The sequence below is a fragment of the Aspergillus steynii genome (genome assembly GCF_002849105.1).
Source record: "Aspergillus steynii IBT 23096 chromosome Unknown P170scaffold_7, whole genome shotgun sequence".
In the NCBI taxonomy this organism is placed as follows: Eukaryota; Fungi; Ascomycota; class Eurotiomycetes; order Eurotiales; family Aspergillaceae; genus Aspergillus; species Aspergillus steynii.
In genome coordinates this window covers 2,403,279-2,419,690 of record NW_020194404.1, presented here as the reverse complement: position 1 = coordinate 2,419,690, position 16,412 = coordinate 2,403,279, and the positions used below count along the sequence as shown (strand labels likewise).

Genomic DNA, 16,412 nt, shown 5'->3' with positions numbered 1-16,412 from the left:
GGGATGTGTTTGCCCGAGTCAGCACCAGACTGATTGGCGGAGGCGTCCGTCAGCATAAAGACAGGGCTGTCATGGCGCCAGAAGAGATGCAGACAAAGGAGGCCTTGCGCTTCGTATTTTTGCATGGCCAAGAGGACCAGTCAGGTGGCTGGTCTTGGGCTGGGGTGCATTCACTCGACTGATGTATTTATTTCCGTGAGGATTGGGATGGAGAACAAAGAAAGATGTACCTGAGAAATCTGGAGTAAGAAGAGGGAAAATCACGGGATCCAGCTAATTAATAAGAAAGCATAGATAACTGTAACTCTCTTTCCTTATCCTCCTTTCTGGAATCCGATTCTAACTTTCTGGAAGGCTACACGGTTGTTCTAGAATAAACATGCCGCTGTCTACTGACTCGCCTACAAGGAATACAAGGAACCTGCAACTACCATAGATTATGATAGTTCAACAATAATATAACAGACGATACATGTGGAGCTCTCAGCAGCAGAATGTCATCTTTACTCTCGGTCGCATATAATAGCCATGCCAATACCAACAGGTCTATCTCCACGTCGCAGTCACCGCCGCCGCAGTCGCACATCCCGTCGGAACCGTGTACGACCGGTTCGGATCGCTCTCCCACACCACCGTCCCGTCAGACTCCTTCTTGATGAACTTGTACTGGAACGTCGTTCCGACCGGCAGAGCCACCGTGGCCTTCCACAACGGGTTCGAGGAGGTATACGAGGAGGCAGAGAGCGCGATCGCAGAGGAGCTGGACCACGAGCCGAGCTGGCTGATCGAGCCGGTGAGGTAGATATTCTGTCCGTACGACGTCGTGACCAGCTCGTTGAAGGTCACGGCGACGCTGGTGGCAGCAGTGCAGGTGCCTGTTGAGGTTGTAGTGCTGGATGCTTTGGTAGTGGTGCTAGTGCTGGGGCTCTTTGTGGTGGTCGACCCTGAGCCGCCAGTGATAGCGATATCCGCGCATCCCAGATAGATTTGCTCAGTCTGGAAGCTGTTCCATCTCCAGCGCAGCAGGGTATGCTCGGACGAGTAGTTCGGGAGCTAGACATTGATAGGTGCATTAGGGGACGTTCAAACTGAAGGGCACGTATCCATCTACCTTGATCTTCTTGGTCACGGTATATCCACCAGCAATTGTGGTCTTGCACGAGTTCAGCGCAGCTCCATCAACACCCTGACAGCCGCGGTTCGAATCGGCGTTGAAGGCATTGCAGGTAAACCAGTCATTCCGTTGGCAGGGCTCACCCGATGAGCAGTCGGGGTTATATCCGCAAGACTGGCCCGAAACGTCAGTGCATTTCAGCTCGCCATCCAGGAAGCAATCCTCGGCTGCTTGCTTCTCGTCGTTTGTGGGCAGATAGTCCGGGTCCAGGAAGAGGTCGACGAGCGTTTGGTTGGCGCAGATCCCGTAGGTGAACATGCCGCCATGGTCACCGTTGTGATCAACACACCATTCGACGTCGATAGTATCCCCGGCAGTGTACGTCGCGACGACAGAATTGCCCCAGTGATCGCCAGGCTGGTTATAGTCGACACTGACCCGCGCATTGTATCCGCAGGGTCCTGAGCGACCGACCTGCGCAGCTTCGAGGTCTGGCCATGCCGCCACGGGTTCCAGGATCGAACATTCGGGGCACGTATCGATGCCGGCCTGGATTCGGTATATCAGAAGGGTATGCGGTAGGAAAAAAGCGAAATTCATACCTCAAATCCTAGTCGGGTTCTACTCGACGGGATGGTAAGATAACCATGGCCGGCGACCGACGTCAACAGGCCGGCGAGAGTGAATATTGAAGAACTTTTCATGATTCTGTCGCAGCTGGCTGTCGTGGCATGGTAGACCCTGGAACATCGATGGTGTTTTATATGTATACTGTTCCTCGCTTAGAAGCACCCGCATCCTAATTCAACACGGACCTTGGCCGTTAGCTCGTTCTTGGGGTCGTGGTCAAGGGCCTCTTAGCGAATGATGTCTCTATTCAAGCTCCGCTCCCCGATATTTGACCGAAGCTAAGGCAGCTGAAGAATGAACCTTCGGGGATCTCGCCAGTCGTTTGCAGAGTTGGTCGGGTGCTCGATCTCGATGTGCAGACTTGCATCCATCACGAACATCTGCATGGCGTTGTCACGAGAAACAAAGTATATTGAACTTTCCACTCGGTCAATGGGCCAATCCTCGTGAAAGAGAGATCATTCTAATTTGTTGGCGACTAGACATGCCCTATGCCTCGTGGACATCTGCCGTGAAGTTTATCCCCATATTCTGTTCGCAGCGTATTTGCGGGGATCCATCACTAGTATATTCCGGGATTATATTAAACATATAAGCCAACGCGTGACTCTACCCTGCTAGTCTGTTCTGTACTAACCTTCACACAGAGTTAATATGCAAATGTATATCTCGAATTATGAATGAAATCCATCGAATAGCAACTGCGGGGTGATCGGATCGTTTCCAAGCGTCGGATGTCTCGAACAACCAAATCCCCCGACTATAAGCGTCCCCTCACTTCGCCATCCGACGGAACGAACCATCCGATCGGATCTGCAGGTCAAACCGTGGATCAACCATCCATTCTCGTCGTCTGATAGTCGATCCATCATGACAGCGGGCCGCGCACTTCTCCGCATTCCCGGGGAAGCAACTCGACCTCTATAAAGCCGGGGAACCTGTCCCCTCATCACATCCCATTCCTAATCCTATTATCCCTGAAATCCTAACTCCGTACCCAAATATATCAACTCCTTGTAAATAATCATGCTCGGCAAAATCGCCCTCGAAGAAGCCTTCGCGCTGCCTCGCTTCGAAGAGAAGACTCGCTGGTGGGCCGGCCTGTTCTCCACCGACGTCGAAACCCACGTCAAAGAGATCACCGACATCAACAAGATCCGCATTCAGCACGCCGACAAGCACGGCGTCGGCTACCAGATTCTCTCGTACACAGCCCCCGGAGTCCAGGATATCTGGGACCCGGTGGAGGCGCAGGCCCTGGCGGTTGAGATCAATGACTATATCGCGGAGCAGGTGCAGGCGAATCCGACGAGGTTCGGAGCTTTTGCGTAAGCTTTCACCCCTTATTGTGCTTCCTATTGAAGGGAGTTTTGATCTGAACGAGTCGGGCTGATAACATCCAGCACGCTATCCATGCACAACCCCCAAGAAGCAGCGTCCGAGCTCTGCCGCTGCGTCGAAAAATACGGCTTCAAAGGCGCCCTAGTGAACGACACACAGCGAGCCGGCCCCGACGGCGACGACCTCATCTTCTACGACAACGCCTCGTGGGACATATTCTGGCAAACGTGCGCCGACCTCGACGTGCCGTTCTACCTGCACCCACGGAACCCCACCGGCACGATCTACGAGAAGCTCTGGGCCGACCGCAAATGGCTCGTGGGGCCGCCGTTGAGCTTCGCGCACGGCGTCAGCCTGCACGTGCTGGGGATGGTGACGAACGGGGTATTCGACCGGCACCCGAAACTGCAGGTCATCATGGGCCATCTGGGCGAGCATGTGCCGTTCGACATGTGGCGGATCAACCACTGGTTCGAGGACCGCAAGAAGCTGCTGGGACTGGCGGAGACGTGCAAGAAGACGATTCGGGAGTATTTCGCCGAGAATATCTGGATCACGACGTCGGGGCATTTCTCCACCACGACGCTGAACTTCTGCATGGCGGAGGTCGGCGCCGATCGTATTCTCTTCTCCATTGATTATCCGTTCGAGACGTTCGGGGATGCCTGTGAGTGGTTTGATCATGCGGAGTTGAATGGCACGGATCGGTTGAAGATTGGGCGTGAGAATGCGAAGAGGTTGTTTAAGTTGGGGCCGTATCATGATAGCACAGCTTGATTGGTTTGTTTGAAATAATTGGGTTATTTGGGAGATAATGCAATGAAAGCTGATAGTTGTGGAGACTTCGTGTATTGATTAGCCTGTCTGGCTAGGAAATGTGAAGTAGGTATTCTCGCCGGTTACATCTGGCCCACAAATGATACATGATCAAAGAAATGAATTGAAGACACAAGATAATTTTGTATTCAGTACCAGTCTTCACTGCGTTTTGTCTATCTAGAAATCGACCTGTCACGCCACATGATGCAGCTGACTATGAATTCGCACGGTGATAATCAAAGAAGTCGGGCGATTGATCAAATAATCAAATTTATGTAAACTGCTCGAGGTCAACTATCGTACATGGGTCTATCTAGGAATAATATGAGCTGAGGCAGGAGCCTCGGAGAAAGTTTCGATTCTAAGACACAATTCAGGAGAAGATACAGGGAAAAGAATAATCGCAGACAGAGAAAAACGAAAACAACACCTAAAACCTCGGACGTCTGCCGTCTGGCCTTCTGCTTGATATTGTGCCATCACACAACAAAGCACCTGTCACCGTTTCCAAGTCTTCTTCCGGCCATATTCTCGAGGCGGTAGAAAAGAAAGCTTTGTTACTAGCATTTCCTCTGAACTCCTGGGCGGAAATGGTACTAGTATATCAGGTTGCTCCTCGGCGCCGGTCATTGCTGTAATCACTCCTAGTAAAACTTAGTAAAAGCTCGAGACAAGTAATCACAAGTGAGAGCCGCTGTTCCTATGGCTCACCTTTCAGCTCCGTCTCCTAGCCGGCGGAAATAACCTCGGAGGCATTGCGAAGGGCCATGCTGAATAGGAGGATTTGTAGACATGCATCGCCGGCATGCTGTAAAAGCAGGTTTCATCAACAAAGGTATTGAGATCTTGAAGTGGGTCGTTGAGATAAACACCGCCGCTTTTCCCATGGTAAGATATCCGCACTGAATCTATGGGGATAGCCGAGCATACCAGAGAGGAGAGTCATCTCCATCTTTCCCTTGGAGAGTTCAGGGTCCAGGGCTCGACCGGTCGCTAGTGATTGTAAAGAGCGACAGGGATACACAGAATATCATACAACACAAATTTCTGGGTGAGAGAAGTGCTCCAGTTCCATTTATTTCATTTCAGTTGAGCTCACTGTGACCTCATCTCGCAAGGGACTGGTCCTGTCTAGCATCGGGTCTGGCTATACCAAGTTGTGAAAGGCTGCCATAAAGCCTATGGTCACATCTCGCGAGCTCTAAGTCTTGAACTAGTCCTCGTTAGATTCTACTGATTGTCCCGAGGATGTCTGGCTTACCAAGAAAGGCCTCCTTGAGCACTTGAGCTGCCATCCAATCGCCATTTGGGGGCATCAGATCAAAGGTGTTCGTCAAACCACCTTCTTGGTTTGTCTCGGTCGGTATGACTTTTCCCGTAGAGCATTCGGAGAGAGGTAGCTTGTTTTCGATGGGAAATGGTCAAATCCCGAGTCGCTAACCACCAAACATCGTGTAGAGCTGTGTCAAGCGCCTCTATCAAGTCTCTTTGCCCAAATGCTGTTCAAAGGCTTTGATTAATCGGCGTCAATGGGAGTCAGGTGTTGGCAGACTAGAATGTGAAATGGTATTTCTTGCTTTTCGATCAAACTAGCAGGACTGGGTTCAGGAAAAGCGAGCAGCTTCCTTATAGGCGAACGGAGGCTCATCACCAAACATTCAGACTTGCAGATACGGTCGCCCAAAGATATTAGAGCACCGACATACCTTGGTGGAAGTTGTTGATCATTTGACACCGCAGGAGAAAGAAGTAGTCAGACCTAGCAGATGAGAAGACTGGATGAGCGATGTTCTCGGCCAAGAAAGAGCTTTGAGTCTAAACTGACCAACATAGAAGATGCTGAGAAGCCTGTCGAGGACAGAAGCTAGCCTCCTGTAAGGCATCGTGGAATGATTCATTTTCAAGGGACGCGAGAGCGGAGTCGACCGTTTATCCCAGGTCTCTTGCGAGTGTTACCGTGATGAGATTTCAATCAGCATCTCGCCGAACCGATCACTCGTCGTTCCATTCTCCCCGAAACGTTTACCCACACCAACCAATGGTTTGAACAGTTACCAAAATGGCGGAGACACGTCAGGATTTGTTTGTCAGAATATTCAAGGTGGAAGGCAAGGTCTTGCGACTGCTATCCGGGCCAATTAGTCGATTTCTCTGTGATATAAGCCACTGCGAGTAGACCTGATACGATTGATTAGCCATGATCATTAGAATGAGAGTATAAAGAACCTACCCGGGGGATCGTGTAGTTCTCGGCGTATGCCCCTTGACCTTTGTGCCACAATCCATAGCTTTGACTTGGTGACGTTTCGCACCTGCTCGTGCGGGAATTTCTCGGAAGCATTGGATATAGTACCGGCGTTATCCACATCGCTGGTATGGTCCAAGCTAATTGAATCAGAATGGCGGAGAAGTGACTTTCTGAGACGAACAACTGAGAATCGTCTTTTGGATGAAAGTTCGTCATCGATCCAACCAACAATTCGATAGAGGGGCTCATGAGCAACTGGCAAATAAGGCGACTGCTCTTTGTGCAAGGTATTCCCACTGCCTAGTTGAAATTGCCACAGAGCCTGGACCGAATTTATGTGTGGCCTGCTATCGTGGGGATGATTTGCTCATTTTGTATCATGCTGAATGGTCATTCTAGGTCTCCCGAGTTGCAGGTATGCTGGCCGAAATTGTGCCAATTGTGCCGGTAGAAACATGTGGATGTAACCAGGGCGTCTGCTTCTCAAAGCCATCCAGGAGCTCCACTAGCCTTTGGGTGTTGATGGAGCACGGAGATATGATCATGCAGGATGGCGAAGACCAGGCAGTTACAGCAGTAAGCAAGACAATGGACATCTTGATTGAAGGTGGAGTACCTCGCATTGTCTTGAAAGCCAGTGATTGCCGGCATGGGAGGGTTTTCGCTTCAAGGGCCGGACATAATTCGCCTCACCGTAAGAATTGTGGTTTTGTAGACGATCTGAGGAGCGAGGAGCTGCACTCGAAATTCTTGTTCCGGCACCGGAGCAAAACACCCAAAAGACATTGTCTTTGTTTTGGCAACGAAGACCTGATTTTCTGAATAGGAACAGGGCTGTTGTCCGATGGGGTAGGGATAGGAATTTCCACTACCTTGTCTTCTAGTGTCCCGCGAAGGAGGCCCTGGTCCCTCTGGCTAGATTTCGAAAAGGAAAGAAACGCATTGAGCAACGGAGAGGAAGGACTGGGTGCCTCGGTGCAGGTCAGGGGTGACCAAGCAATGTTGAATTACTGTCGAACAGGACACTGGACAGAATGCTCCCTATCGTGGTGAGTGATGGGAAGTGAAGAGATGGCCCGAATAAGTTGGGGCGTGGTGAAGAGTCTCAGACCTCATTGAGATGGAGGCCAGCCGAATCACATGGCAAATCGCGTGACGGCATCAGGTAACCGCTGGGCGATGTCACGCGACCCGAGTTTGGAAGACGCTGGACGATTGCGTCCACGCTTCCCGACGCCGATGTACAGCATGTCGGGGAAACAATCCGGATCTCGATTCCAGTCATGTTGTGTTGGAAGATATCAATCGGACGGGGCATGAAGAAATTTCAAGGTAGGCGTTTGGGTTTCCGTACGCCAGAAGTTTGGTTCTTGGGTGCTAATGAAGGCACCGGACAATAGAAGTCAGGCAAGACACCGTAAACTGTCCGTCATGGAACGGCTGGGCGATCGCTTAATTGGAAGGTGAGTGCTGACACGCAAGGGCAGGCCGGTGAAAGGACATTGTGTGGTGCGGCCTTAGATGCGGCAGAGATCGCGAAAGCTCGAAGGACAGATCGAAAGACACGGTAGGCGGGTTTAATCGCCGGGACACAGGGTCTCGCAAAAATAACTGGATGATTTTGCGAAAAGACACAGGACACGAAATTGTGTTTGAAGGAACGCGCCTCGCGTTGTCTTGGGTGACGTTGTCGCAGAGGCTGTTGAGGGCGAGTAGATTGAATCGCCAGGACACCGGTTTTTGCAAAGAGTGGACTTGTATGATTGACTGACTTTGCAAGAAGGACACAGAAGAAATTGTGTTTGAAGAACACGCTTCGCGTTGTCTTGGATGACGTTGTCGCAGAGGCTGTTGAGGGCGAGCAGATTGAATCGCCAGGACACAGGACAAGAAATTGCGCTTGAAGAGCGCGCCTCGCGTGACTTTGGTTGATGTTGTCGCAGAGGCTGCTGAAGGCGAGCAGATTGATTCGCCAGGACACAGGATTTTGCAAATAGAAGAGCTGGATAACTTTGCCAGGAGGAAGGACAAAAAATTGTGTTCGAAGAATGCGCCTCGCATGATGTTGTTGCAGAGGCTGTTCACGTTGGCTTCACTTTTCGCAATGTGGATATGTCGGAGGTAGGACTCGAAAGAAAAAACGACAAAGGCGAAAAAAAGTTACTGATCCCCGACACCGCAGCGCCTAGGCGCACATGGGTGTGAACAAGTCGGGGTCCCCTAAGGGGAGTGGACCAGGATCATCCAACGGCAGATCCAGATCCACAACTCCGGCGTGTGTCAAGTCCAGGAGTTGCCAGCGGCCGTGTCAGAGCCACCCGGTTTTCGACATTTTCCTTTGGAGTTTGGTAACGCGGTTTGCTGTTCCGCTACGGTGGTAGGTTCCTTTGGGTGTGTCAGGCCACAAAGGGTGGCTTCCAAACTCCACGAATGGAGTAAGCCCCTACCGGGATCAGGTATTTTCTTCCCTTCTCCCACAAGACACCTGGCCTGGTCAGTAGGCACAGGGGGACCTTTTAACGACATGTCCAAGGTCGCGACCATATGAAGAACAGTTGCACCCGACTAAGAAGCCTGGGCATCCAAGTCCATCGGCTGGCCGGCCTCGAGAGATACACTGGGGGAAATCATCGTACTGGCCTCAGAAAATATGGTTTGCAGGGCACCAACAATGGCATGCTGGTCTTCCTCGCCGCTCTCCCAAATTCTGTGCCAAGTGATGTAAGTCATATCCTCGAGGCGGTAGAAGAAAAATTCGTCGCTATCCGACAAGATGCCGTAAACAACATTGGACTTTCCTTCCTTCTCTCTGAGCACGGATACGATAGCCATTGCACCAAGGATCTGCGATTTCCCTTGCCCAGGGTTATCGGCCTTGGCTTCAACAATCACCACATTGTTTTCTGGCTTATCTCGGTCCTTATACCATGCGGTATAATCGGCGCATCCCGATACTCGAACCGGGCCCTTGACTGTCTCGAGCTGACGCTCCATTGCCAAGGCAAGATGATGGTCAGCCGGCAGCCGAAGGTGCACGGCGTCGAGAGAATGAACTAGGAAATGATTGAGCCGAGCACGGACTAGCGCCTCGTTGCGTCGGGACCCCCTCATAACCCTGTCGGTTCTTTCGAGCGCGGTGTGTAGAGAGGTTGGCATGATTGCCAGAGGTGCCATCCAGTGCGGCCCACCCTTCTTAGGCCTAAGCCCGAAGATCTCCCGCAAATCTTGGGTGGTGATAGTCGACAGCGTGAAATGCTGGACTCGGCCTTCCGTCACCTCGTTCTCGTTCCTTGCCACTATTTCCTTGGCCTCATCTTCCCTCTTCTGGATCTCCTTCGGATCCACGAAGCCGCGATGCTTCAGGGTCCGTAAAGCCCAGTCGACCAAGTTGAGCAAAGACTTGTCCACCACTCGTCGCGCCATTGGGACTCAGTGGTAAGGGGAAAAGAGTGCTTGAAATGAAAAAGGGCAAGTATTAACGTGAACTCGATGACTTGGATGTGCTCCTAGAAACGTCTACGACTCGCGACGGGCGAAGAACTTTTGCTTACTGGCTTGGAACACTCTACATGAGGAAGGTGCGTTCGTTACTACGAAAACCTACTAGGCAGGAACCATGATATGTGTGGAGATAACACGCAGTATAGGGAATAATTGACCTGCGTAGATATTTAAAATGTCCGAAACACATAATGAAGTTTGGAGATAAATGCTTCGTTCTGAAATTTGTTCTGTCTGGGGTGCGGTCAAAAATCTATATTGTGTTCACTTTGTGTACGGCGTGGGACCCGGGTCCGTGGGAGTATGGTATAGTGATTTATGTCAGGTTTCTTGGTACCTACTAGGTAGGTAGGTACGGTAGCCAGCTCCTAAAACGTATAGTATACAGCGTTACTACCAGAAATGCTCGGTTTCTAGGGTGGTGCTAGTATGTACATGGAGTTGAAAGAACAGGAAAGGATCAAATGCCGCCGAAGAGTGTGGTGAATGATTTCTCTGGTTCCTTGAGGCCTGTAGAGAGCACCTTGCCATCCCATTTATCTTCTTCGAATCGTGATTGATGGGTCCAGCGATGCCTCGTATACCAACAGTTTAGCAATCGGTCCAGGCATTTTATTCTTAAAGTGAAGATTATCATGTATCTTCCTATTTAAGAATCACTAAATAGAGTTCTAGTGCTCACATGACATAACCAAAGCTGGTGCAGATGATGCTATGCTGATGCTATATTGGCCGCAGTATGACTCGAGTCGAAAGACTTTCTCACCCCGTCCTCCCATCTACCATCCACCTTCATATCATCAACAGCTACCCAACTCCTGCCAAATATCACAGAAAGCACTTCTCCATCTCATCGAAATGGCACAACAGCAAGCCTCAACCCTTTTCTTCATCCCCGAGCTCATGGAGCAAATCCTTCTTCATCTCGACATGCGCACCCTATTAACCTCTGCCCGGGTTTGTAGCTCCTGGAATACTGTCATTCGGGACTCCCCCAAGATTCAAACTGCATTATTTTTCCGACCGATGCCCGAAACCGAAACCCAGAATCACCCACGCACGACGAACCCACTTATCACGCAGATCATGTGGCCCCAGTTCTTTAGCACCTATTTCAACACGGACCCACCACGAAAGATTCAATGGGGAGCACCAGTATCAGCGCTAGCACCTCTCAAGGACAGACTCATCACGGATACAATAAAGCCCTACCTCCGGGCAGAAGCCAGCTGGAGAAAAATGCTGCTCAAGCAGCCCCCGACCTCGCGGATTTGCTTTATCGAGAATGAAGCATTACAAGGGACGATTCATTTCTACGCGGCATGGGACCTTGGTCGATCGATGCGCCTCGATGATCTCGAGAGATCAATAGAAGGGGGACGGTTGATCCCCTCAAGAGATCCTCTTTATCTATACGCAGATGCGGAGAAGCTTGCCGATAAGATGGATTCCTGGTACCGGGAAGAGAAGAAGACGGCGCTTGAAGATTTATTCCCTGCGTGTGATTTGATCGTCCATTCGGAGTCTAATAAACTCTTTAGCTTTCCTTCTCGCCCTGATAACGCCGACTGGCACCTGACTTATATTTCTGGAACTGAGTTGGATAATTGGATTGAGAGCACTCGTGCTCCGATACGGCGTTGCAGCGGCATCGAGCCTGTGTGGACTCCTTCGATGCGCAAGCGGCATAAAAAACAGGCAAGATTGAAGAAGAAACAGGAGAAAGAAGAGGCGAAAGAGAGGAGGAAGCATACTTGTCCGAATTGTGGTTATTATAACCTTTACTTTGGCTTGGACTTGGAGTTGGATTTTGATATTAGTGGTAGTGATTCTGGCTCGAGTTGCTGACTGCTTTGGCGTTTCCGGTACCTGGTGCTGCTTTCTTGGGAATGGGTTGGACTTTTACCAGACGTCTCCGACACAGAACGAGTTCATCATGTCCTTAGTATTGTCACTGTAGTTTCGTGATTTCATTACTTTGCTTCTACTATGATTGAAATGAAGAAGCCTTTTTTGGCGACTCAAACAATTTTCTTTTTTTTTTTCTTTTTTCTTTTACAAGTGTTTTTCATTTTGCCATTGAGAAAAAAAGAAAGGAAAAGAAAGGAAAAAGAAAAGCCAAAGCACCATGAAGATGCTGTCCAAAAGGACAGTTCATTAAACATCAAAAATAAGAATAAAAAAAAAGCAAAAGAAAGAAGCAAAGAAAACAAAAGACCCTAGGGCCCCAAACGGACCCCCCCGTCAACCTCCTTCCGGTAGAGGGCGTTCTCGTCGTCCCAGATCGCCTTGTAATTGGCGATCTGGCCCATGGCGGGACTGATGAACTGGGCCTTTAGTTCATCATTGACCATCATGATGGCCTTGTAGTTCCCGACCGTCCGCTGCAGGACGGCCCAGATCGTGATGAGCAGTCGAGAGACTGCCATCCGCTCGTCGTACAGGACTTTGTCGTGGATGACTTGATAGTTGTAGACATTTAAGAAGTCGCTGTACACGTAGGCGTCGAAGAGGTCGATGAAGGTTTGGAGGATGCGGTGTTCGGCCGGGCGAGGACGCTTCAGGTTTCTGGGTCTTCTGTTAGCTGAACCTGATGATGGATGATGGATTGGGGAGAGTACGTACCGTAAGATGGGCCGGATCATGCCGCGGAATCTCATTTCGAGAGAAGCAGTCTGGTCAGAGGCGGCGTGAACAACGGCGCGCTTGACAGACTGGGCATCGCGGGCCTCTTTCTCGAGAGTTTCGTCAAGGAATCCGAGATATTCGATGAAGGCGTGAGCGATAGGGGTGATCTGCTCGATGGTCTTTGGGCCAAGGAAGTTGCCAGCCGAGGATTCGGGGCCCTGGAAGATGTCGAGTTCCAAACGCAGGACGTCGTTAGACAGAGCGCTGAACTTGCTTCGCAGCTCGTCGTTGATCTCGGAATCGAGGAGCAGCTCGGTCATGGCGCGGAAGGTCTCGGCTTTCTTATCGCCGGATGAGATACGGCCAGAACGAATGGCTTCCTCGATCAGTCTTTTGTTCAAAGGGGCGGGTTCAATTGGCTGCGTCGCAACCTGAGGTTGCACAGAAGAAGATGCATGGCTAAGGATCTCGCTAGAGCTCATGGCGTGGACGACGGCGACAGTGCTTTGGGGGTTCTGAGCCGCGTAGCGGGCGCGAGTGGGAGTGTTACCACCAGGAAAGAAACGAGAGGTGTTGCGAGGACGGACAGGAGTTCTAGGCCAGGCACTTGGACCCTGATGAGAACGCAAATCGGGATTGACATTGGGAGAGAAGGTAGGAGGCGCGCGAGGCGCGAAGGGGGTGAGGTGCTGTCTGAACGACATGTCTTCGAAGAGAAGGCTGCTTTCAGCAACTTTGGAGAGCGCGTAAGTGTACGCTTGCTCAGTCTCTTCGTTGATGCGAGAAGCTTCAGCGTCGTAAGACTCGTAGTAGGAAGGGAAGGGTTCGGTGGAGGAAGAATCGGGGTTTCCGTGGAGAAAGGTTTGTCGTTCAAGAGGGAGGTGGGGGTAAAGGGGAGTCTGCAAGTGAATTCGGTTAGTTGAGAAGAGTAGAAAGTGTCTCTGTGTGTTTGGGGGAGTAGAACTGACTGTTGTGTCTTCGTTGCCAGTAGACACTGCGGCCTGATCTGCACTAGTGTCGATTTCCTGGCGCAGATCTTCCATATTTTCCATGGTTTCCCACTGTTCAGAGTCGTACCACTCAGGGTCATACACCAGCCACTCACTTGTTTCAGTAGTAGGCTTAACAGCAGTAGGACCACCGATAACCGAAGTGTCTGCAGTTGCAGCTTCACCGGTTGGAACATGCTCAGCAACAACTTGTGCAGTATGAGCCTCATGAGTGGGAGCACCAGTGGTTGGTACTGCAGAAGGACCGTCGCTAGTGATATCTTCAGCGGCTGGGGCAGTAGATTCACGAGGAGCTGCCTCAGGAGGGATTTCAGGGATGACGAATTCTTCTGTGGAGTCTGAGTCGGTATCAGGGATATCAGGGTAGATATGTCCAAAAAGGCTGAACTCAGGATACGCTGCGTCAGCGAGGAGATCCGCTTGCTGGCTCTCATGGGCGGACGAGCTTGCGACGTCTGAGTCGTGCTCCTCTTCAGCAGGACGCCGTCGTTCAACCACCCGTTTGTAAAAGAATGCATGGAGATCAGGCAGGTTGAACATTCTTTCACGACGGTGCTGATATTGGATAATTTGGTCCAAGTGCTGCCTGAATGCAACGCTTGGAGACACAGGATTGTTGCTAGACATTTCGAGTCACAATATGCCAATTCAGATGCTGAAACAAGACAGTTGGATACAAAATCAAATAGACAGGAACTGGAGACAGACACGGGACTTTAGTCAAGCAAAGAAATAGAGCAAGATTGCTTTGGACGAGTAGGACGAAGTGGAAATGTAGAAGCGTGAGGATAGGTGAGAAGATAAGTTGAGGGGCAAGGAAAAAAGGAAGAGGTATAAGAAGCAAAAAAATGCGCGAGGTGGGCGTTAGGCATATTCCATCTAACGGTGAATTCCAGCAATAGCTCTTATGAGGATGGAGACTTCCACCAGAGTGCTTTTCCAGCCTCCAGTGAGAAACAGCCATGCATACTTGCGCTAACCTTAGCGTACGACTGTAGTGAATAAAGTAACAGAAGCCTGGGCTCGAGTGAAGCCAATAGCAGGAGGGAAAGCCTTCCGCCTCTCTGTTTGTGCTTAGCATATATTAGATATTCAAGATGGAGAAGTCCAGACACAAAGACACAAACAAGAATTACCCTTTTTCTGTGAATGCATAAAGAATGTCAGATTATAGTTGTGTAGAATAACGGCCATGGATTTCATGTTAGGGTTGGGAACAATGGGATTGTGTACGGTATGGCTTTGTCCGCAACATTTTCTAATCGACCGGTATATCTTTTCCTGTGGGAGATAGGCGTAAGCACAGGCAGTCATAAATACCAAAGGCAAGATCCAATTTCCTCAAGCTTCTCAGTGAAAAAGGGGAGATAGCAATGACAACTTACCGGGACGGCCAGGCAGATATGTACTGCCGCGAAATACGGGATTGCATCAACGATTACTTCGCCGAGTAGTCTACAAAAGGATCTACCAATATTAGTGTGAAATACTTCGATGAAGATATTAATATTAAACTATCAGATGTATGTACTGCACCTCAATCGAAAACGCTCACTACTTGAAACGCCTATTCGGATCGAGCTGTAGAAAGGCCCTCCCTAAGGGCATGCCTGGTGGATAAAGGAGAACGAAGAGGAAGAGACAAAACGTTTCTTCCAACCATTCAACTTCTCAGACAGAACCCAGAGGTTAAGAGGGCCAAATCGTTCTTCGCACATTGACTGATTGGCACGTCATTGAAAGGAGCGTGACAACTCAAAGTAGTGCGAGGCTATTCGGAGCCGGTATAAAAACCCATCATCAAGAGTTTCGCATCCGAAGCCAATGCCTTGTGATGATCAATCATCCTTCCTACGCTCGGAGCCATTGTTCGGCACATCGCCATCATCGTCGGGCAACGGAACATCCATGACTCGTTCCCCAGCCTTTTCCAACGTTTTCCGACTCCAGTTCCTTACGCCTTTGTACACGGCCTGCAACGTGGTTAGCACCGGTCAATCAGTGTAACAAGAGCCAACTTACCCAGAGGAAGGTCAGGACGCCAATCAAGATGACGATCCAGCTCACAGACGCGGCTCGGCTCCTGCCAGTGTTTCTACCTCCACTGACAACGCCAGAGCTGCGAAGGTTCCACCACTGCCAAGGCGATAGGGCGAACAGAGCTTTGATGAACGAGAGCACGCCCAAGGAAGCCAGTCCCTTGAAAAAGTGCTCAAACCAGGAATGGCCCCGGCCAGTCGGTAGAACGTCGGAGACCGTCGGGTCCCAGAACTCCGAGTAGTAAAGGGTTTCCATGGGGTCCACGTAAAGGTTAATGATAGGGTCAGCAACAAAACCGAGGAGAAACACGGTGAAAATTAAAATGCTCAAAGTCAATCCAAACTGTGCGAAAGAACTACTGATCCAACGCGCCCAGGTGAGACGCTCGAGGCGATACTGGAAGCCACAGGTGGGACAATGCCAGTAATTGCGCTTGCCATAGCCCGGATCCGCGTGCCGCCAGGACTGAAGACAACCCTCGTGGACGTATCGCGAGGAACCCTTGCATTTGCACGGCCGAAGAAGGCGACCAAGTTCCGGATCCTCCGACTCGTAGACGACTCGGGGCTGGCCTTGGAGGAACCCGGGGAGGTTTTCCGCAGGAGGGTGGAGCGTGGGCAACACGGTCTCCAGGCAGATGCGGCAGACGCGAGGTGGATAATGCTTCTGAGAAGCTTCTGGTGCAGGCGCACCCGCATCATGGGTGTTGTGAGCATGCTCGGGTTGTTCCTCTGCCCCGGCGTTCCCGGGAGCATTGGCTGAGGAGCTTGCAGGCCACTGCCAGCGTGGCTCATTGTGCAGGTCCATTTTGTCCAATGACGTGTTCGAAAGGGATTGTCATAATATAGCACCCGAGGTCTACCTGCGACCCGGTATAATAGACAGGGAGACTATGTGTCGGGATAGGGTGAGTAGATACAGAGAAGGATGGGAGGAAAATCCATGCAGAGGAAAAGGGAAAAGGAAGAAGGGAAAATGGAAAATGGGAAAGAAAAAGCCTTAAAGACAGCTGTGGAGAGAGACAGCGACAGAAGCGCGGCGAAACGACGCTAGCCGCTCGCCTACCGTCACCGCCCCAGAC

General features: G+C 50.7%; 7 protein-coding genes across 7 annotated transcripts; 2 read left to right on the top strand and 5 right to left on the bottom strand.

Moving 5' to 3' along the window:
- Nucleotides 1-1,041: 1,041 nt before the first annotated feature.
- Nucleotides 1,042-1,851, bottom strand: P170DRAFT_439798 (uncharacterized protein). Its single transcript, XM_024849924.1, has one exon. The coding sequence runs from the start codon at nt 1,712-1,714 to the stop codon at nt 1,073-1,075; it is 642 nt and encodes a 213-aa protein (XP_024701426.1). The 5' UTR covers nt 1,715-1,851; the 3' UTR covers nt 1,042-1,072.
- A 919-nt stretch (nt 1,852-2,770) lies between these two features.
- Nucleotides 2,771-3,862, top strand: P170DRAFT_429266 (amidohydrolase family protein; the record flags this gene model as incomplete). The annotated part of the gene is made up of 2 exons (XM_024847882.1): nt 2,771-3,072; nt 3,148-3,862. The coding sequence occupies 2 exons, from the start codon at nt 2,771-2,773 to the stop codon at nt 3,860-3,862; spliced, it is 1,017 nt and encodes a 338-aa protein (XP_024701425.1).
- Nucleotides 3,863-7,538: 3,676 nt separating this feature from the next.
- P170DRAFT_260932 (uncharacterized protein) lies at nt 7,539-8,465 on the bottom strand. Its single transcript, XM_024843075.1, has one exon. The coding sequence runs from the start codon at nt 8,211-8,213 to the stop codon at nt 7,605-7,607; it is 609 nt and encodes a 202-aa protein (XP_024701424.1). The 5' UTR covers nt 8,214-8,465; the 3' UTR covers nt 7,539-7,604.
- Nucleotides 8,466-10,053, bottom strand: P170DRAFT_260931 (uncharacterized protein). Its single transcript, XM_024843074.1, has one exon. It carries the CDS (start codon nt 9,573-9,575, stop codon nt 8,718-8,720), a length of 858 nt encoding a protein of 285 aa, XP_024701423.1. The 5' UTR covers nt 9,576-10,053; the 3' UTR covers nt 8,466-8,717.
- A 384-nt stretch (nt 10,054-10,437) lies between these two features.
- On the top strand, nt 10,438-11,588 carry P170DRAFT_512694 (F-box protein). The gene has a single exon (XM_024855011.1). The coding sequence runs from the start codon at nt 10,512-10,514 to the stop codon at nt 11,499-11,501; it is 990 nt and encodes a 329-aa protein (XP_024701422.1). The 5' UTR covers nt 10,438-10,511; the 3' UTR covers nt 11,502-11,588.
- Nucleotides 11,589-11,872: 284 nt separating this feature from the next.
- On the bottom strand, nt 11,873-13,918 carry P170DRAFT_479038 (uncharacterized protein; the record flags this gene model as incomplete). Its single annotated transcript, XM_024853620.1, has 3 exons — nt 11,873-12,221; nt 12,279-13,180; nt 13,250-13,918. 3 exons carry the CDS (start codon nt 13,916-13,918, stop codon nt 11,873-11,875), a joined length of 1,920 nt encoding a protein of 639 aa, XP_024701421.1.
- An 862-nt stretch (nt 13,919-14,780) lies between these two features.
- P170DRAFT_414979 (E3 ubiquitin-protein ligase MARCH) lies at nt 14,781-16,299 on the bottom strand. The gene is made up of 2 exons (XM_024847042.1): nt 15,314-16,299; nt 14,781-15,264 (listed from the first exon to the last, which is right to left on the bottom strand). The coding sequence occupies exons 1-2, from the start codon at nt 16,136-16,138 to the stop codon at nt 15,130-15,132; spliced, it is 960 nt and encodes a 319-aa protein (XP_024701420.1). The 5' UTR covers nt 16,139-16,299; the 3' UTR covers nt 14,781-15,129.
- Nucleotides 16,300-16,412: the final 113 nt, after the last annotated feature.